The sequence below is a fragment of the Varroa destructor genome, unplaced genomic scaffold (assembly GCF_002443255.2).
Source record: "Varroa destructor unplaced genomic scaffold, Vdes_3.0 BEIS01000006.1, whole genome shotgun sequence".
Classification (NCBI taxonomy): domain Eukaryota; kingdom Metazoa; phylum Arthropoda; class Arachnida; order Mesostigmata; family Varroidae; genus Varroa; species Varroa destructor.
In genome coordinates, this window is record NW_019211459.1 from 17,716,483 (window position 1) to 17,738,621 (window position 22,139).

The 22,139-nt window shown below is 38.5% G+C and overlaps 2 protein-coding genes across 9 annotated transcripts; one reads left to right on the forward strand and one right to left on the reverse strand.

Moving 5' to 3' along the window:
• The first annotated feature begins 20 nt into the window (after window positions 1-20).
• LOC111252957 (UDP-xylose and UDP-N-acetylglucosamine transporter-like) lies at window positions 21-20,047 on the forward strand. 4 transcript variants are annotated; one of them, XM_086993044.1, is made up of 4 exons: window positions 21-43; window positions 16,835-17,217; window positions 17,615-17,819; window positions 18,413-20,047. In XM_086993044.1, exons 2-4 carry the CDS (start codon window positions 16,853-16,855, stop codon window positions 18,887-18,889), a joined length of 1,047 nt encoding a protein of 348 aa, XP_086849170.1. In that variant the 5' UTR covers window positions 21-43; window positions 16,835-16,852; the 3' UTR covers window positions 18,890-20,047. The 4 variants fall into 4 exon arrangements, with proteins under 4 accessions (XP_086849170.1, XP_086849169.1, XP_022667396.1 ...); XM_086993043.1 differs by lacking the exon at window positions 21-43 and adding an exon at window positions 104-294; XM_022811661.2 differs by lacking the exon at window positions 21-43 and adding an exon at window positions 13,441-13,582.
• l(3)07882 (Nucleolar protein 14 homolog l(3)07882) lies at window positions 7,382-15,004 on the reverse strand. Of its 5 annotated transcripts, none has more exons than XM_086993027.1 (7): window positions 14,761-15,004; window positions 11,868-12,024; window positions 11,375-11,620; window positions 10,624-10,820; window positions 9,954-10,351; window positions 9,419-9,642; window positions 7,382-9,236 (listed from the first exon to the last, which is right to left on the reverse strand). In XM_086993027.1, exons 2-7 carry the CDS (start codon window positions 11,976-11,978, stop codon window positions 7,860-7,862), a joined length of 2,553 nt encoding a protein of 850 aa, XP_086849153.1. In that variant the 5' UTR covers window positions 11,979-12,024; window positions 14,761-15,004; the 3' UTR covers window positions 7,382-7,859. The 5 variants fall into 5 exon arrangements, with proteins under 5 accessions (XP_086849153.1, XP_022667389.1, XP_022667394.1 ...); XM_022811654.2 differs by lacking the exon at window positions 14,761-15,004 and adding an exon at window positions 13,798-13,934; XM_022811659.2 differs by lacking the exon at window positions 14,761-15,004 and adding an exon at window positions 13,137-13,278.
• Window positions 20,048-22,139: the final 2,092 nt, after the last annotated feature.

Sequence of the window (22,139 nt, forward strand, 5' to 3'; positions counted from 1 at the left end):
TGATGTGCGGCGGTGCCAAAATGGGAGTACCTGCCACTTGGCCGTATGTATAGTATTTAAAATGTGTCGACTAATTTTACTTCAAAACCTAAAAAGATTCTAAATTGCCCTCTCTAGGTACACCATCGTTTCCTTAGATGTCCAGGTTCGCGCAACCCTATGAACCCCCCAAAAGGATAGTGAGTGAATTTTTAGTTTCGAATTAGTGAGTGAACTAAAATTACATTCTGTGGAGATGCTCCGGTTGCTGCTGATTGATCGAACGGAGATCCTGATGCTACGTATAATCATAATGTAAATAGCTTTTTATAGATAATGAATACTCATGGCAATAACTAGACGAAAATGCGCCTATCACATTCTAATAGTTTTTGATAAATCCGTGGTATTCGGATAAAAAACAGTATAGAAATAATATTAGATCGTTCAAAAAGTTGATTCGCCATTAAAGGAAGGCTAACATGAATGTATCTTAAGCTAATTTCTTCTAAATACTTCCAAAATAATGCTTTCTCTGAATGGACGGTACCTTACACTGTGGCTATAGAAAATTATCAAGCTCTAGACTGCTCACGTCCTGTCCGTAGGACAAACAAAGCTGTTCCCTTCGACAAGCAGTAAGACGAATTCGCCGACAGCTGTTTGTAGTACCGGTTTGTTTTGACCCTTTCAACGCCGACCAACGTTGTACGATCTATAATTATATAGCTATTATAATATTGAAAGTTGTAATAGACTCTAAGTTGTAATAGAACCAAAAAATATTTTGTTGCTTTCAAGTTATAAACGTAAATCCAAGAGATTGTCATAAATTATAAAGAACACGTAGTAAGAGGAGTACAACTATTTGTCTACCTTTGTTTGAATGTATTCAACAACAGTCGTTTGTCCAAAGCACATGGAGCGTGATTGGGCTATAGAGACATGTTTGTCATGGAATGGAATAGACCGTAATGCTACGCGGTGATTACAACTGTTTCCGTACACAAATAGAAATCGGTGTTTTTTCTGGTTTCATTTCCTACGTATAACTAACCTAGTCGCTCTGTGGTCGAGCGCGTGCGCGCGCGAAAGTTTTTAACGGTGAACGTCTTTTAAATTGCAATTGGGTTTGGTTACAAACGGTGCATATTTTTAATTGAAGATACCGAAAACATTCATGAGCATTGAAATATAATAATCACTTTCTCGTTTGGAAAACAGAGTCCACTTCGTAAATATCTTGATTATCATGTCACTATTACGTAGTGCATATACTGGACGACAGGTGACATTAGATACAGCTACTCTCTACGTAAATGGTTAAAATATGTTTACTTTTCTGCTCTCAGCAAGTTCACTTCCTATTCATCAATGTCTTACATGTGCCAGGTTTGCCTCGTTAATTCTTCCCGAGAACTTAATACAATGTTTGTTAAGCGAAGTAATGTATTTGTTTTCAATAAATAATTTTACAGCATTATTATTATTATTGTTATATGTCTTTGAGATCTGATTCTAATCTAAAGTACAATCCATATAAAGCCAAGAAGTTAAAAAATCTTTTAATAAATGTGGATGGTCTTGTAACCCTTACTTTTGCTTTTGAAACCAATCACAGACCGCAGAACCGATAGTATATCGAACCATCTTTGTGCAGCAATACAGCAGGCACGCGGTAGGCCGTATACTTAAACTGAGAAAGGATTGGCGTCAAATAAATCATTTCTATTTGACTAAAATCGGGTTCCGGGCAGTTTGCTACCGTCTTTTTCTCATGTACATACTCGTGGAGTTCACCGAACCCAACTGTACAGGAAGTCACTTAGCTCCTTCCGACTGATAAAAATTGCTTAGCTTTATTTATTTTTTCATCAACGCTTTGTGTTGCGAGGCGTTCGCAGCGATACAATTGAGCTGTACTACGACAGTCCGCACTCAGAAGTGCAGAGTGCAGGCAAATCGCCGTATGGTTATAGCTATACACATGACACAAAAAATGTATATCTAACGATATTGAGTCTTCCGACTTATGCTTTTTTCTATAAAGTTACTAAATGCACGAATTATGTTCCAAAGAAAATATTTGGAATAAAACATTGTCGGTAAATTGGAGGTTCCATTTTGGAATAGTAAAATCGATAGATCCCAATGTTTAAAAGATGAACTATCATTTTGGCTGACAAAAGCAAAAAGATTGAGCTCCGGACTTCGTTTTGTCATTCGTTTTATCACGTGTAGCCAAATTCAATTCACTTAGTGCAAATAGCAGAATGTTACAAAATACTTTTACCGGAAATCTAATAAAAATTATAACGTTTAGTATTATTTCTGATGATAATGCTGATTTGTATGCAAAAAGAACACTTATACGTAATTGCAATAAGGCACCTACTATGTGACTTCCAAATAAAATTAACAACGTAGGTTATTGTTATTTATTGCTAATCGATATAAATTGCCTGCTATTTGCATAAACAGAAAATAAATGAGACCGAAAGGATCTTAGGCATAACTTAGTTTGTGCCAATAAAAGTTTTACATTTCAATTAAGATATAACTTTTATTTATTTACTTATAGGCAATATAGCTAACATTTACAACCTATGAGGGAGTTTGCAAGTGCTTAACACGCAGCATCAACACGCTGCTTGAAATAGTATCATGTCAGCTTCTCAATTGGGGGTCCATGTGTCGTTCTTTATCCTAGAATTGATTCCTTTGTTGAAGTACTTTTATTGAACCATATCAGAAAACTGTTCCATTATATGGAAAGAAGCAACCTAAAAAAATTAATCGAAGGATAACGCGCATGACACATCATAAAAAACGCTGCTAAATTAGTTCAGAAAGGCGAACTTATAAACGTTCTAATCTCAACAACTTGCGTCCAATTGTGCTACTTCTTGAATAGCCTGTAACTTGTTATTCATCATTTTCTAGAACTACTTGCGACATGACTATACATTTGCTACTTCGCTTATTTGGTATATTAAACTAGCCATAAACAACCATGGATATTAGTTCACAGAATACATCACATATTTACGTATGTGTTATTTTTATCTGCGCATGGAGTTTGATGCGCATGTGTAGAAGGTGGGTTAAACCTCTAGCGATTCTGATATGGAGGTACTACGAATGGCCATGCTAACTGTTCCGCAAACCCAAATAAACTGAAAATATTAGAATAAATAATTCAACATGGAAAATGCTCACGCGTGATTAATTGAAATATTTGCCATGTGTTATTGATTGATGAAGATCTGACACATTAGACTTAATGGGATGAAGATTTGTAGAATGTAATATCAATGTTATCCTTTAACGGAAATGCTAATTTAATATATTTAATTTTAGAAGCCATTTATTTGGAACACATTTACGCTAATTAAATACAGAATGTCTGCATGGAAGCCCTTACATATGAAATTCATTTTGCACTTGAAAGCTTTCTGTCTCTAGTTTATCTAAAAGGCTACAGTGTGTATATGTACAGTCCAATGTATGTTAGCATACACAAGATGCCCATAAAGTTGTAAACAAACAAGGTGTAATTCCGTTTATCAGGAAGGCAAAAGAAGGTTTGAAAGAACAACAGGCGTAATCTTAAATCTGCCTCACTGTGTATTTTACAAAGCGCTTACATTTACCTGGTCTAGTTACCCCCTCTTTGTTACACGGATGTGAATTGGTACACTAGTTTATTTAGCGATGGGAAGAAAGAAAGAGCAAAGGGGAATATACTATATTAATTATTCAGAACCGAGTTATGGTGCCTTTACTGTTTCCTGTACAGTACACCGGTTTAAGTAGTACTAATATTTCACGGACGTCCAGCAGTTTTCTGGCATTGTTCTGACAAATATGGCATTGGCGGGAAGTTGCTGAAGTTTGCTGCTTGGTATCAGGCTATAGTTATACTTCTTCTAACAAGCGGAGATACGCTCACTCTAGCCATTTGTCAGCCTGTCAAAATGAACAGGGTATCTAGTGAAAGTACTTTCAGAAGTTTCGCCAAATTTCGTATTCAAGATTTCAGACAGTAGGAGTGCAAGTCTCGCTGCCAAGAAACTCCTTGCCGCGTATAAGATGGGTAATATATACTCGTTTATTATTATGAAGCCGGTATTTTCCAAAAGTATCGACAGTGGACGCCAGTTTGCGCATCAAGTCGCAAAGACTAGATAGCGTACAGCTCCGCAACGTAAACCAGGTACAATTGAGTAGAAGCAACTGTTCAAGATCGCACGAGAACCACAGCTCAATATATCTCAACTTAAAGGCGTATGCTACCTGCAACAATATACTTGCCAAGTCCCAATGTCAAGAATCGGAAAGCACTTAGTACGGCGGTTGCGCAGGCTACGGCAAATGTAATGGTCACCCAACGCTACCAGTGATATGGCGCAGATTTCTCTCGTAAAAGGGCGTATAAAACTGAGTGCCCCACGAATTGCTCAGAAATACCGACGAATAGAAGATACGTTCCGAGATAAAGCATAGATATTATATAATTATTGTTACCAACGCCGTATTGCCAGCTGAAAACGACATGCGAAATCAATCTTGGGGTTAGTTGCTGTTAGACCATTATATTGTTGGCGAATAGCTGGTACCCCAGCGCTGACTTTCTCAGTCATTACGCTATCCTTGGCCGCGCTTCGAGTTAGGATTATTACGCCCTGATCAATCCGATGTTGAAAAAGCCATCCAGGCGGTTCCCAAAACAGTATGGAAATCGCTCGGATGGCTTTTTTAAAAAGCCGGGCTCTAATTAGGCCCTGAAGAAATCACCATGAAGGAGCCCAACAGGTTACGAGTGCTACGACCCCTATGTTTAGACTAAATCCAACAACGTCCAATATCGATAGCTCGCCTCGTTCATCTCACAGTTGATGTTGATTCTTGACACCGATGAAACGAATCAAGGCATGTTAAATAAACTTGCTTGTCACCATAGCTACCAATCCAGCAAACGAATTGTATGACTATAGATTCCCATGCGTCAGTCGTAATGATCGGAAAATAAGTAAAGGGCATGTTTTCAATGAGACCCGCCATCGAAAAACCCTGTGGAAAAGGTTGAAGATAATCCCTGTCGTGTACAAGATTCCACTGTTCTAGGATCGTCGATATGTACACTGAGCGATTAAATGTTCATGGGTGCCCTTATCAACGCATCACTGCTTAGTGTTTGCGGTGAATTCAGCCACGCTGCTGATATCCGCTGAGATACTGTTAAATTGGCCTGTTTGAGCTAACGAACACTTCTGTCGTATTGCGGGAAATCACAAATTCTTGATGTTATCTCTGTCATTAGAGTCATTGTGCTATCGTAATTGCTTTTAAATTTCCCCTAGCCTTAAATATCGTATCGTGTCCAGACTTCGTCGTGCTCTTGTTGGCAAAATCTGTCCAGATATCTTAAAAAATATCATCCACCCGCTGTGACCGCATCGTCGTCCCCGAAAGTGGTCTTGCGTAAATGTTTTATTTGGGTCAGTTCGATCCGCTGTTTCTGCGTTATTTCGTTCGTGAACAACTGTTTGACACACTGGGCAAGATAAAAGCCATTGTTAGTTCATCAAAGAGCATTATCAAATGCCGCTTTCCTATATCGCCTACGAGAACTATTAGGTAACCATAATTTTTGACTGTGTCTTTATTTTTTCTTGAACTCATTGTTTTCTCTGCCAACAGGTTATACGAAAGACTTAAACTTTAGGTTTCCGGTTGCCAAGTTCTCACTTCTTCAAACTCGAAAGCAGTTTAAAATGATTCATTCAAGTGCGATATGCTAAACTTCGTGACAACTGCAGTAGGCGAGGGTCAACCACTGGTAGCGGTGCAAAAGACTCTAGACCCGCCTTGGTTTGCCCTGATAAAATTTAGCCAAGCAGGTCTGAGAGTTTTTTGGCGTGTTTTAACTATGGCTTGATTGAGACACGACGTTTCGCCTTGAAAGCGAGCATTACCCTTGACCTAAACTCCTGGGATGCTTTTCTATGCTCAGTCTAACAAGTAATATCGTTTCGACTTAGATTTTGCGAAAATATCCATACAAGAGATAGGGTAAAGGTTTTGGAAATCTCGTTATGGATTTTCATTTTTTCAGATCGAAATACCCCGTTTATAAAATGCATCTGGATAATATCGGTAGGGTTTGACTACTGCGTGTTTTCTAATCGCGAAACTATGCGAAATAGAGCGAACTTTCGACACGCATTCTCACTGTTTAATTGTGGCAGGCTATCTGGTTAGGCTTGTGACAAGTTTTGACTCGTTTCGCCATTTGTCGATAACGCGTAGCTACGCAATCTTGCATGGGCAACAATTTTTCTATTAATTTCTGCGCAGATTACAAATGAAATACATTAAGTTTATTTAGTTTGTGCGGTGTAGGTTCGAGCCTAGACAAATACATACCTTGTTTCGTACTTGGGAGTCAGCCTTCTGATGGATGCCTAACGGCGATGTCAGACCTGAGTCTCGAAAGAGAGACATTTATCATAACTTCGCCTTTCGCCGAAGTGTGACAGGTGTTCTTCTTCAAATGGAGGGAATAGTCTCATGCAATAAATCAAAATATTTTTTTGCACGGTGGTGAAACCAATTAGTACCAATGCCGCCGTTAGATGCATAACGTCCATGTCGAATCTATTTAGTAACGCAAAAAGTTAGCCTATAAACTAGTATAGGTATTTGGTTTAAATTGTCCATGTTAGGCATTCTGGAAAAACTTTACTTTTGGGCAGGAAATTGAACTATCTGAAATTTATTTGGCCGTCAGCAACAGACAGTTTTATACCTGTGCAACCTAAATTACGTAGATTAAAAACAATTTCTTCATAACAACAGCTACACAGCAGTTGGGTTATAAATAGATCACCCGCAGTTTCTAGCCAGGCTGAAAGAGTACAGCAAGAATCTGGAAATTCATACAAAACGGGTCAATTGACGTATAAAGATTTTCTGTATGAAAAAACCTAAATTTACATTGGTTAAAATCAAGAATATTAACTTTATACGGATTGAAAAAATGTAGAGTTCATCAGTCTTTTTTTTTTATAGAACTTTTGAGGTTTTGAGAGTTTGACATATCTTTTTTGTAGTTTCTGCGATAGCAGCATAAGTTGGTATAATTTACGCTTTTTTTCACAGAAGATCCTAGTCTTGTCTACATGCTTATACTGAGAATTCTTCTCAAATATTTTAGCAGATCGACAAACGTATCATATATATATTGCTTAGAGTCGGCTAAAAATTCACTTAGGATTTTATATGTCAAAATCTATGCATAAAGCAGTGACCAAGGTGTGTATAATCGCAACTTGTTAGCTGATTTCATGATAGCCAAAACCGTCTTCTGCTTATTAAATATAGAGAAAGAAGCTCCAAATCAGCTTAAAATCATTTTGAAGAGACGCTCCCAAAGGCCACTCTTTTTATTTTATTTATTATTTATTTCACTCTCTTTCGTAGAAGAAAAATGTGGTTGAAAACGTATTTTGTTGAGTCACACATACTATACGGTAATATGTGTCGATGGGGGCTTGGACCAGAAGTACTTGTCTTTTCCAACTAAAAGATTTTGTTGTTCAAGCCACCGCGCTGGTACCAAGCAAACAACACATTTTTATTCCCATATCAGCAGTAATACGTTTATTAAAGTACCGCTGGACGAGGATGTTTCAGATAACAAGGCGCTGAAGGTTAGCGTCAATCTTCTTGCTGTCGCTTAGCTATTTTATACAGTCCTGTCTTCGAGTGAGTTCCATTCCAGAACTACTGTATTAAATAATTGTCATATATAAATACATGCTTTTACTATTCACGCTGCTAACATCGTATGGACATTGTTTCAATTTTCGCACATTCTACTTCTTTTTGCCCTTTAATTTCTGTAGTGAATTCAGCTCGCCTTGTTGGGTTGCCAGTTCGCCGAACAATCTCTTTACTTTCATCTTGCGGTCATGGTCGAGACGCAACTGTTCCTTCAGTTTATGATGCGCAATAAACTGATTATCTCTCCGTACTTCTCGCATAGCACTCTTTAACTCTTTCTTGTATTTGGCCTGAAGCTTCTTTGTTTCTACCTTAGCACCTTTAGAATTATTGTGCACTTTACGCAACAAGTCCACTTTTTCTTCAATTAACGGCTCATACATTTTGAGCATCTGCGGTCGGCTTCTCTTGCGACAAAGCGGCCCTCGAGGGCGATCACGGGACAGTTTCGTAATCACGGTTGTAAGCAAGCTCTTGAGCGACTCCGGATAGTAGCTACTCTCCAATTTGCCAAGCCTCTGGTGAATCGTACTGAATACCTCTGCAAAGGAAGGCACTTTGGAAAAAACGTCTGCAGCAACGTTAATCAAATTGAGCAGACCGAACATAATCTTGCACCTCACTGTCCGAGGCAGTTCCAGATCTCGTGAGCAATATAGATCCGAGAGGCGGAGCCGTAGATCTTGTTCACGAACGACACCGGAGAGTGTTAAACGCTGTGATTCGTTGAGCAGTCGCAAGATAAATGATATTACCTCAGGGACGTATTTTTCTCCAAAAGCGACGTACTCAAGCATCAGTTGGGCCAGAAAAATGCCACGTAACATATTTCTTCCATCATTCACTCTGCAAGTAGTTAATAGATGGGCCATGCACAGCAATGCTGGCGTAGCTACGGCATGCTTCTGGTCAGACGCTGAGAAGCATATGCTGATTAGCTTGAACATAATTAGTCGTTCAAGACCAGGAAAACTACTATCCTTTTTCGGTCCCTTTGAACGTTCACCCCGATAAATATTTCTAACAATTTCAATAAAACTTCGAGCAGACGCCACTGGAGACATTTCTGTTAACCGATAAATGTGTACAACAAGTCCGTTTACTAGCTGTAGCACGCCCGGTGGTAAAACTCCTCCATCGCCAATCGGTGCCTCATCAAGAACAACAAAGATTCGATCTATTAACAATCTGAGAAAGCCTTCAAGACGACGCTTGTTTCCCTCATGCAGTGAGGGTGCGTTTCCGGTTATGATTCTCTCGACGATGATTAACTCTTCCGTGTAGGTTCGATTTTGAATAACCGTATCAAAAACATCCATATTTTCTGGCACGGCGATCAAATACGGAATGTCGTTTGTCAGCGCTTCTAACGAAATTGCTGCAGTTGTCGCCTTTCTTGGAATTCTAACGCTTGTATCTCCTTGAGTCGTAGCCTGTGCATTACTTGTTATCTCGTCCTCCGAATCACTCTGAAACGCAAATTGTAGCATTGAAGGGAAGTGCGTTAAATAAAATAAAATTAAGACCGCATAAGTGCTACAGAATTGTGAACCCGACAATTAAAAGAGAAACGGTCGCTATATTTAGGTTTACAACTATGTGTAGCGAATAAACGTAACTGAATTGAATACCCTATCTATGTTCCGCACACCTTTAAATCATCGTAGCTATCTTCGTCCTGTTCTTCTTCACCGTTATCTTCCTCACCGTCTTTATCTTCTGGCGCAGTATCGCTTTCACTACCATCTTCATCACGTGGCTTTTCTTCATCCTCACTATTTTTAACTATTTCATCAGCATCTGACCCGGCATTTTCGCAGCCATTGTCATCATCAGTACCAGCCTCGCCATTCGGATCTCCATCATCATTATTATCTATACGAGAAATTATTTTTAATAATTTAATAGCTTTCTTTTAATAATTTAATAATTTATAAGGCAATGAGCAACATTTATTCCCAGGCTGATGAAAGAGTTTACGCAATTGATTGATATACCCATGGACCTTTTTTATTAACCTTTGGCTTCATTATCGCGCTAGCCTTATTTAATCAAACAACTAAATACATAATTGTATCTGCTATTCATGAAACAGATATGGCATCAAAGAACTTTGCTGTGAACCCCGTTATTATTAAAGCTTTTCTGAAAAGCCATACTCCTGTATGCATTATCACAGAACTAACCTTCTATCGCAAATCCATCGTCGAGGTCATCTGCACTGCGGTGCTTTGCAGCTGCTCGCTTTGAACCGTTGGAGTCGTCTTCGCCACGAGCGCGAGCCAGACGTCGACGTTCGAGCTCTTCCAGGCGTTCTCTTTCCTCTTTAGCAACTTCTTCAGGGTTTTTGGTGCGATCAGTAGCTATTCCAGCACGTGGCGCATATTGTAACTCGCTTACAAGCATATCGAATACATCTGAAGCGTCTTTGTTAGCAACACGCTTATCAGAACTTGCCTGGCTCTTCGCTGATGCACCCGAACGTACGCTTGCAAGCAGCGAAGACACATTCTTCCATTTTAAGTCAAGCGCCTCCGTCAATTTCACATTTTCATCGACTTCGATTTGACGTTCGTGCTTCAACCTAAAAAAATATAGAATCAGCTTAGTTGGTTGAAACAAAGCGCCTTTCAAAATTCGTTTTAAAATATGTTACGTACACTTTGTTCAAAAAAGCATAACAGTCAACTTGAAAAATAAAGTATTAGAGCTTTTGCGAAAAAAACTGTCACCAAAAATATGTAATTTCTTCCTTAATTTTGGCGGAAGTTAAGTTTCATATTGCGAAAAGTAAGCACTCTAGCGACTCTGTTTCTTTTTCATTAAAAAAAAAAAAACGTGCGGCTAATCACAAACCGTTTGGTCTCTGCAATAAGTTCGCCGATAGCGCGCCTTCGACTTTCCTCTGTTCCCTCTGCTTTCGTGAGGAATCCTCCGAAATGCGCTTTGCCCACAAAGGCCGCATCCAATTTATCATAAATATCTTCGTCATCCGATCTTGGGTCATCTGCTGCGTTGACGTCCTCAATTGACTGGCCTAAATGGGTAAGGACCTGCAATGTATAACAAACAAACTTAGATAAGCACTCTTATTTTATACCCTATGGCCCCAATAAACATTTAAAAAGAACGTTGAGAATTTTTGCTAACATATGGCCCACCGAAGTTGTGAAAGCTAGCTCTGTTGATGACAAACATAATAAAACCTGCCCATAGATAAAAAGACCGATTAATGCTTAATAAATGCTCGAATAATAAATCAGCCAAAAACCTATAATTGTGTGAAATAAACAATGATTTTTAGAATACATCTACAGTATAATGACTTAGGAAGAACCTCAATGACCAAGCTTATGCAAAAGACAAAAAATAGGTGCTAAAAAAAATCTATTTTTCCCGATTTTTGCCATAAAATCACATAATATCTCCACAAGGACACAGTATTTTTTTTTGAGAAATATCGCAATTTTGGTTTTGTTTAATTGCTTAGTTCCTCGAGTACATCCATTGACATAGAATTTTTAAGGTTAAAATAAGGAAAAAAGATGCTATTAATTTCCGTCAGCACAAGATCGCTTTTTTCGACTTGATAGATATTTCTTCTAACCTCATCGTCATTCAGATTAAAAAGATTCCGCTTATTTTTACGGGTGCTCTCTCGAGCAATCCGCCGGGCAATCTTTTCGTCAGGATCAAGATTAGCATCTCCTTCGCCGATTCTCCTATCCAATAAAACATTGTCTTTGTTGCGGTGAACATATTCTTTAAGCAGGGTCTCCTTGCGTTTTAAAATCGCGCGGTCCCGAGCTACACCAGGCAAGCCGCGCTCACATTTGAATTTCCGATTGATCACCTAAATTCCAGAGCGAAAAGACTTTACGTTATCCACACAAACGAATCAGATACAATGTTATCGCTGTAGTGGTGAGCGATTTAATTTATATTGTTTTGTAGTCTGATAGTAACCAATGTTTTTATTTCACTATTAGAAAATGTAGTATATCATTAATTTAAAAAAATAATAAGTATTATGCTTTCCTTTATCACTGTCTCTCTTCATATTTCACTAGTTTTACCATTCTAAGCAGCACTTTAATTACCTGGTGTTTTTGTCGATTAAGCTTTACTTCAAATGGATTCTTTTTTACATCTTTTTTCGGCTTAGTCTGGTTCACCCGGTCAGGTAAAACCTTTTTCTTGTGTTTTGCCATTCCTGTAGATTCCGCAGACCGTGTTACGAAAAATCACGCGCTCAGTCTTCTTAAACGAGGACGTTTAAAAACACAATTTAGCTATGGAACTCGTAGATCACAAACACATACTAACGGACGCGAAATTTTACAAACTAAAAACAACTCCGATTTCCATACCAGTTGTCTTTAAGTATACTAACATGCGCTTCGCCAATGCTTTATCGACTTCTACATGTTAAGTGTATCAATGGGCCACACAGTGGATTGATTGTAGCATTTTATCTGTTTCTCAGCTGAACAGGTTTTGTCATCATTAATCTAAAAATCATTAGGGTATAATTGCACGACACCATAGTCCATAAAAACGGCTCACCGATTATTGACAATACAGTCCCATATCGAATACTATCAAAAGAAGAAACTCGACATATGAAAAAGAACACACGTGCAGAGCTCATGTGGCAAGGGAAAACCTAAACAAAAAACACCAAACGCAGTAGTCATCTGCTAGTCACCAACAAACAAACTTTAGCTGCGCTTTTGGGTGTCCGGAATGAAACTCGTCGTTCTCATTCTAGACACATCTCTTTCCCTCAATAAAGGATGCTAGCATGTTTAGCTCATTTACCGCAAACATATGTATATATATATAACTGTTTGACTTCCGTTAACCTAGAAGATCTTAGCTTCTCAAATCTTTTACAAAAATCAAATGTTTATTACTTAAAACATCCTTCCAAAACAACATCGAACCATTGTTGGGTTTCGAATAAGAATTTTATGCCGTTCAACCAGTGATTGCTCTTTCGCACGTATATTTGAAGATAAGATGCAAAAATTTTTAGAGTTCTTGTTTTGTAAAACAACTACTAACTATACGAATGAACGCATCTCAGTCGGAGCCACAACTTTTCACGCCGTCTAGCAGTCGAAAGAGACAACGGGTGAAATTGATTTCGCTTCTCAATCCACACCACATGTTGTTTTGCACGTTTTACGTTGCCGGTTTCGTGTCCACTTACATTGGATTGGCCGCTTCCCCCTTATCGAATTTAGCAAAGGCTCCTTGCCTAGTCTATGCGGTGTCTATAGATGGAAACGGCACAAGAAAACATCGCAAACGTAATAATGCTAGGACCTTACGGGGCAATCATATTTAACTTATCTAACGTGTACCTGTATTAGTACACACGCGAGAAAGTGAGACAAACAGTTTCCAGATGCAGAATTTCAATAGTAGAAGCAACCAGGGTTCAACCGTACAAACTAACTCCAAAGTAATTTAGTCATAGTGTGATCCTTGCAATGCGTGATTTGATTGACTGCAGTAAATAAGAGCAGAGCCGCCAAATCTCTCAAAGGTGAATGCTAACGTGGTATATTGCTCTACAGAGGCGCAAGTACTTGAGCTTCACTGCCATGGCATCTTAGAAATAAATAACAGCGGTGACTATTATAAGGAAACTGAAATATAAAAGTGAAGAGTTTTTTGAGCTTGAGTAAATTCAGCTTGTGAATGGACACTCAGTGAAACGTACAGCTGATCTGTTTAGTGATTCAGTATTTACTCGACTATCGGCAGAAGCCCGAACCGTTTGACCTACCGCTTTGCAACACCAAAAGTAAGTAGTTCCATAATAATAATAGTAATAGTTACATTAGCAATCTGCCAGTTTACAAATATCACGTAATTGGTAGATAGTGGCCTTTAAACTCTTGTACTGGCGAACTTGTTTCGATCTACCCAAAATTAGGCAATACATTGATATGTTCATAAGCCGGCTTCCGTTAAGTGTACGAAGCAAGTGGCGACATGTGCAAGCTAATGAATACAAACCGTGAAGGTTGATTCCCTTTTTAGGTATTTGGTTTTCTCTCGGCTACTACCAAAACAACGTTCAACTACGCAATTGTTCGAGACAACTTTTCACGTTTAATTTACATAAGAATATTGAAAAATATAAGGATTTCATATTTTATTTAATGGCGTCTGCTCGTTATGTCAATTTGTTTTTGTGTAATATTTTTGTAAGAGTAGTTTATTGACAACCTGTTATGGTATGCTCGTGAATTAGTCTGCTTTGCAATGACGGCGCCGCCAGCCCAAGAAAAAATTACTATGCATACAACGATCGTAAAAATATGAACCTTCTGATCATCTCTAGAGACAGAAACGTAGTTGTTTTTGTCAGTTGATTGGCTGGCCATAGGCTCTTCTTTTAATCCTCTACAATTCACTTTGTCTCCAGGCCATCCAATTCAAATGGCTAACAACAACATGCGCATAGCAGTCACTCCGAACTGGGCGAGGGAAAGGGTAGTTGTCAAGGGTATTCATTAGTGACATAACCCAGCGGAAGAACGCTAAAGGTGGGAACCTGGGCGTCAGTTGGTTGTTTCATTTCGCGCAACGCGCATTAATAGAGTTGTCCATGGTTGATAAACTGACGTAAGACAAAATATGACAGTTATAACCTGATACAAAAAGAGAAGTCGACTCTACACAAAATGATGGATTCAGACTCAATCTCACAGCCGGTCCTCAGAGATCGTAAAAACCATACGATCACTTGCAATGTTGCAAATTCTAATTCGCCTGGGCAAAACAGCGATGCAGATGGTGTTGGTGCTAATAGCAATGATGTGGCGCTAATGGCAAAATTGCAAGCGCAAGTTAGAGCATTTATTTCGCCCTCGGTCTATTCGATGCTGGTGAGTATACGAGTTGGTATCATAACTCCTTAAAGGTATTCTGGTATAATGCATAACAATTTGTAGAGTTTTATTTGAGCGTGCTCACCAGGCAACGATGTTCGGTTACACGTATAAACGGTGGAAGAAGGCAACAGGGGGCAAGTAAACACGCAGCGTGACGTCGTCGTAGGAGTTTGTTCGCGCTTTCGGCTCAAAGAGTCGTTCAGCTGATTCAGTCCGTTTTCCAAGCTTGAAAACATTTTATTATCTAGAACATTTCTATTTTGTGATGGATACACGATAGGTGCTAGCACTTAAATGCTATCTCTTGCTTGGCGTGATAACTAAGGGATGGTGAAAGCAAGACACTAGTATCAGCTGTTTGATTTACCCCAATGAGAAGAGTCGACGAGCTATAGAGAGTATTTTTAGCTCGGACGCATCGGCCCTACCATATGGGTGGGTTGAAAAACCTATTTATGTAAGGGTGGCACTATGTAGTGCAGGCTCAGCGCTAGTTACATGAGCGTTGATAACAACAACGCTTGCTGAAAGCGAGTCCCGTATGTTCTAAGTAAGGCTCTAATAGGGTCGACTTAATAGATTTCAGCTGAGTTAACTGGAAGTGATTTTTTTAAATAATTCATAGCTATCTGTGCACAAATTATTTATTATTAAAAAGTTGGCAAGCTACCAAGTACACAGAATGTTGCCACTACACAGCTGTTAGGTCTTTTACATAGCTTCTTTGATTATCACTTACATAGTTGTAGATAAAAGTAAAAATAAGAAGGAAGTTATTATGGGGGTTTGTAAACATATGGATAAATGGTATAATAGGTGTTATCTTCTAGTGGTTCTTTTTTTCGCCGAACTCCTGTTTTTTGTAGACGCATTTTGGTGACAGCTTGATGGCAAAGTAGTGCAGCTTTTTTCTACTATATTAAATAACAACAAACTGCTAAAAAAGGAATGGACGTTACATATAAATGGACCTATTCTGTCATATGATAACATATTCGAAAGTTCGAAGTCAAATAAATGATAGAGGACCATTGCCCTTAAAGCATAACATCATAGTTGTATTTTAAGTAAATTGAAATTGTGTTATATCAAAAAATACTTATAAGCACATTATGCTTCGGCTGTCCCGGACGTATCTGGAAGGTCGATCATATGAACTTGATTGGTTTACTTACTAATGTAAAAAAGGGTTGCAATCAGGCATTATTTTTTTTGATTATGCGATTTCAAGTATTATTGCTTCCCTTATAAAAGATGTAATAGGAACTACAGTTGTTTCCTTTGGCAAACTCGAGCAACAGTTAAATTCGACTCAATTTACGCACCAAAGTAAAGATGCATAATAAATTCTTAGAAAATCTTAACCTTTCGTGACCAGTTGTAGTGTTTTTCCAGCTATTTAGTACTGACCCTTACTACTTCCAATCTTCGTTTCCCTCAACACAAGCAAAAATGTTTGATGTGTAGTTTTTCTGCTACAGACAAAATAAGGACTTTACAAGTTAACGCCGAACTGTCACCGTCTCGGTACACACATGTATAAACACAGCGTCCGAACGACGTTGTTAGCGTTGATGCCCGCAAGTGAATCAGAACAAGCTCGAATATAGCACTAACTACCTGTATACATGTCGTAAACTTTGTACAAAAACATTGCAGAAGATCATTAAAGGTTCTAATCATTCTGCAACAATTGTCTCAATGGCGAAAAGACTGGGGTTGGACGAAATAAAAACTCAAATTATAAGCGCTCTATGGTATATACAAGCGATTTTCAATGTAATTTATGAGGACGCTTACGTGGCGATAAAGCAAAAATTTAAAGTCAGGATAAAATTTGTTGGTATTATAACCTCTTTTTTCTACGGTTACAGGGTGATTTTTTTAATGTGAAAAACTGTGCTAATAAGAAATGTAGTAATTTAAGTACGAGGCTAGAACGAAGATTAGCATACTGTAGGAGCTTCAAATGTTTAGCGATAAGGGAGGCTGTGTCTGTATTAGCACAGCTAGAGACATTATTGTACAATATACTGTATTATATATACATATGTTGTTTTTTCAGTGTAAACTTTCTCCTTAGGTAAACTGAAGCTTTCTGTATTTGAATACCAATTTAAAGTGTTGTTTTCTGTTAATTTGTATTTTTTGAGCAGAGCAACCTTCGTCGAAAGATGGCATTAGCGTTTGGTTTAGACTACGCACCGGCATCAACTGTGGGCATGACGTTTGGCGCATGTTGCTCCAATGTCGTCTTTCTCGAACAACTGGTTAGGCTGGAGCCGGGCTGTACAACTTTGGTGACGTTTGCACAATTCGCCTTTATCGCCGTTGAGAAGTTTTTCAGTGAGACACGTTGCTTCCGAAAGAAGCGGGCTGTCCCATTGTCAAGATACATCGAAATGGTTGCGGTATTTTTCACTCAGAGTTTTCTAAACAACTATGTATTCAACTTCGATATTCCTATGCCATTGCACATGATCTTTAAAAGTGCGTCCTTGTTATCGAATATGGCGTTGGGTATCGTTATACTTAACAGGTAAGTTGTAAACTAACATAGTTCTATTGGGATGTTAAACAGACCTTTATTTATTTTTATTAGATAACCCTGTATTAGTGAAGAGCAGCACAACCTCCGTTGTTTCCGGTGGTGTCAGCATAGCATATATTAATGAATACAACTTGCCATACGGATAACTTGAAATCTGGATGCTGCTAATACGCAGGATGCCTGTAGGCCAATATAGACAAAATTTAAAGGCCCATCTCTGTATTCACAGAAGTATATATGGTAATTTGGCCGAAAGGTTAACTCAACATGCATATCTCTATCAACCGAACGGGGTATAACGGCAAGCTGAGATACTGACAACAATCGGTTTCTTCAAAAATCTACGAACGAAAATAAGAATTCTTCCTTTTTTTTTTCCAATTAGATCATATTCGTTTCGAAAGTACAGCGCTGTAAGCCTTCTAACCGTTGGAATCATAGTGTGCACGATGGCGAGTGCTGCACCCCGAGAACAAATGGCTGACACAAGAAGCAGCCATCTTACCTTTTCTCTGACACAGATTATTGGTATAGCAATTCTGATTCTTGCGTTGTTGCTTTCGTCTATGATGGGAATTCTACAGGAAAAAGTAAGTCTACTTTGACAGCTTTCTCCAAATGTAAATCGGTTACATTTTGTTCGAAGTCCAGCTTTGCTAGATTAGATGTAAGTTTCAAGCGCATCCCGAACTAGGATGAATTATTCTTTAGCACTATAGCAGCTTTCTTTATAGGCTAAGCACACGTGAGGTTTGCAAGAAAGAAGACTGGAGTGTTCAGTGTACCTAATCAATATGTTTTGAAATAAGCGACCGCTAAATATTTATAATCTTGGCTACTTTTTCTCTAAAGCAGATGAAGTACCCATTTACTATAAACGTGTTTTAGCTAGAAATATTCGTTGCAACGACTCTGAATTTCGTACGAACCAACTTTGCTATGCTTTATATACCTGAAAATAAATAGTCTTCGAGCATACCTTTGTAGCGGGTGATACGTTTACTTCACGTCTGATACTGCTGCTCGTCACTGAGCATCGACGGCCGCCATTTCCCAACCTGAATTGCGCTTAATTTCAAACCTAGACCACGCCACGTGTTCCTCAGCTTACTAGGTAACTGCACCATTACTGAAACTACTAAGCTTATTTGCTTAGTCCTGATTGTTCTTACAATTATTGCAGGTAACAGCTGACTTCGGCAAACACCCGGGTGAAATGATGTTCTACATACACGCACTGGCACTGCCTGTGTTCGTGATGTTTACACCTCAGATGTGGCACTCTTTTAAAATTTTGGCCGCTACGCCCAGCTCGTGGATAACGTTAGGCCTGCCGACTGGTATCGGCTCATTACTAGCCAATATCTTGACACAGCACTTATGTATCACCAGCGTGTGTAAACTAAGTACCGAATGTACTTCGCTAACCGTTACACTTGTGCTTACATTGCGAAAGTTTGTCTCACTTGTCATCTCTATCTTTTATTTTGGCAATGAATTTTCCTTTCAACATTGGATTGGTACAGCTCTGGTGTTCATCGGTACGTTGCTATTTCTTGATGCACCGCCGTCCTCAGGGCAAAAAGATGCGAAGGACAAGCAGGCGAAAGTCCTTCTCTCCAAAGTAGAAAAACAAAAATCTAGAGATAAATTAAATTGAATAATATGTTTAAAAAATAATAAAGTTTGCAAGCAGAAAATACATATAGTGGTGTGTAGAAAACGTCGCTTCATGAGTTTTTAACCTGTGACGAAATAGAATATTAGACTATTTTACGTGGTAGGAGATATCTGAGACGGGAAAAGCAGAGCAAATATGATTAGCACAGTCCACTATTTGTAGTTGTTGTTAATAAATGCTGAGACATATAAAATAGTACTATCCAATGATCTTACAATTTTCTTTACAGCTCATTTAATAAATGTGTCTCAGCCACATGGCAAGAATTACGTGTAGGTAAGGTAGTGCTTGTTTGTAACAGATATATATATATAACTCTGAATGAATGAAAGTACACATTAACTAGTTAGTATTTTCAAAATCCTCATCTTCTAAACACATTCGAAAGTGAATTTAGAACGTATGACAAAACAGTGGTGAAAACATATAGAAAACCAGTTAAATGAAAAAGCTTGGACAGTTTTATTTAAGCAAAGTAAAACTGTATACAAATCGATTAAGATAACTGAACAGTCCAGATCTCATATAAGACTAGTGCACCTCCCAAAATGTGGTATAGGAGATAAGGTGTATACTGCATGCCTGTGATCATCACTATTTTTAAAATACTTGTTTACATCATGATGAGATACAGTCAATAACATCATACGATTACACAAATTCAGCTGACGACGACAAACAAGCTTATTTTACAACAAACAAGCCGTTGAAATGTTGAAGTTTTTACGCGACTATAACAAAACGTCATGTTGTAGGCAGCCAGCAATAATGTCTCTGATTTCCTATTCATGATGACGGAGTCGACTGCGCGGGTGCTACTCCTCAATCTAATTAATTTTAGCAATAAGATAGTAAGTATTAATTTGATATCACAAATTCCATATACTCCGTTGGATACCAGTACTTCCGGCAGAGTGAAGTTCAATTATGGCAAAAAGTTTCTACAGCCATATTCCGATAACCAACCTGTCTGGCATAAACTCAGATACGTATACGTTAGTTGTACTACAACAAATGTTTTTGTGTAGGATTTTAACATATGTAAACATTGTTTGTATATTATTTCATATGATGTATGGTATACAATGAAGCTACGACGCAAATAAAACTTGTTATATTCGCAGTTATACCATCTGATATGGCTATTTTTGTTTGTCGTTTATTAATTTTTAGATCTGGACACTAGTTTGTAATTAAACGTCATGCATTTTGGGTGGCTAAGCTTTTACTACCTCCTGAAATAGGAATTTGTAACGGACAGACTAAAAAATATCAAATTATTCATTACCACATACCCATCAAGACTATAGAGGCATCGTCCATTGACTTCCCAGTCCCAGTTTACGCAAACTCTAATCTAGATAGAAGCACATAAAACCATAGAAATCAGACGCTCTTCAATCAATATTCGATTGCATATTTTCTTTATAAATCTTGAAAGTGTTTCGTACATGTTTATCATTAGAACTGATAGATGGTATGATTTACAGGTAAATAATGGTCAGAGGTAAAACATTAGTATTAAGTATGCTATGAGGCTAATTGGCGGTTCTGTTCTACTGAAAGCTTCTTAATACGTTCATTTTCTTTATCTGGATAGACGTGTACATGGAAGACACCTCCAAGCGTCACATAGTTTATACGCTATCTATGTATGAACCCTTCGAATCATTACCTAGATATTTTTAATAAATACAAGCTTCGCAAAGGACTATACAGTACAAGTAAATCCTCTTGGACAATGTATGTGTTCCAAATCATGTTGACGGTGAATAGCCGTCGACAGACAACGTAGCGAAAAGGAGTATCCGTGGCCTCCACATAGTTCATCGAACTCTTCGACGCCGGTTGCCTAGTAGCTGAGATTGGTTGTAACTTTATTTTCCCTCTTGATCTTTTCTCGATAGCTAACCAGTGTCTTCAGCATTGTCGAAGATCAGTAAATCGCGCAGGTGTATGGCTTGGAACCTGTGTGTGCGTTCAAGTGGACGCGCAAATCGCCCCTCTGCTCGAAGCCTTTATCGCATGAAGGACATTTGCATGTATTCGTATGTGAACGATCGCGTCGGAAAACTTGCTCTGCACTGGCCGTATGCGGCTGGATATTAATATAGGAGACCGCCATGTGTCGGCGTAAACTCGACCCGTAATAGTGACCACGAGCGCGTCCGCTGCAGATTTAATGGACTGACTTCAAGTCGGCGTGAGCCTTCTTGTGAAGACGCAGGTGCGTAACGGACTTGCATTGTTTGCACTTGTGAGGTTTATCTGCTCGATGCACGCTTAGGTATCAGAGAAAAGACTCGAGGGGTCATTAAAATCTGCGGGGCATGTGTCGCAGATGAACTCCCCCTTGTCAGCGTCTACTTCCTTCCTTCATTTGAGGAACGCTCTCCGCATTTTGGACAGTAGAATGGCTTTTGGCTAATGTAAATTATTTTGGCGGTTATAATATCCTGCTCGACGGAAACGGTCTAACTGGCCACTCTATGTAAGATTTTATCTCGCTTAAAACATTATAACTTTTATTTACTCTAACTTTTACTGCGTTTGAGCTCTGGAGACAGCGTCCACACTTAGTGGTTGCCGCCTCAAGCGATGTCATCTCGTCAAATTCCTGAGATGACATCTGTAAGATGAACTGAGAAGTCTGCAAGGTTTTGGGTACTTCCATGTGTTGGATCCTTTTAGCATAGAACGTAAGAAATATGGAGAGTTTTCAATGGTTATAGTAAGGATTCCATTATTTCCATTAGTAACGGTGGTCTCCACTACCTAAGGTGGCCTCGAAGATTACGTGTCTCTATAAATCGGCCTCGGAATAACTCAGCGTTTAATGGCAGCAAATCAGACTATCAGTGACTGCTACTGTTAATGCATTTCGATCAAATGTCTTTGACTTGAATGAAATAAAAATTGTGACGATAGCAGTATTAGCATAAAGATCGCTAGTTATTGGACTTAGTTTTTCAATATACAATTCTAATTGCAAGTTATTTTTTACGATATGGCACATCTACACATATTCTATACATAATATTTTAATTATATTTCGAGCCAAATGTGATATTGCTATTTATAATGGTTTAACATTGATACAATTTAGTGATATATGTTAACAATAACGACCGAATTATACCCTCACTGATTCATGGACCCCTAACATATATATAACATACAAATAAGCATGTTTATATATTTCTTGCAGTTGATAGATTATCTGGTCTCG

Coding starts and splice junctions, on each gene's coding strand:
- LOC111252957 (XM_022811660.2), top strand. CDS start 14,469: ATGATGGATTCAGACTCAATCTCACAGCCGGTCCTCAGAGATCGTAAA. Junction 14,673..16,834: donor CCTCGGTCTATTCGATGCTG/GTGAGTATACGA, acceptor TTTTTTGAGCAG/AGCAACCTTCGTCGAAAGAT. Junction 17,820..18,412: donor TGGGAATTCTACAGGAAAAA/GTAAGTCTACTT, acceptor CAATTATTGCAG/GTAACAGCTGACTTCGGCAA.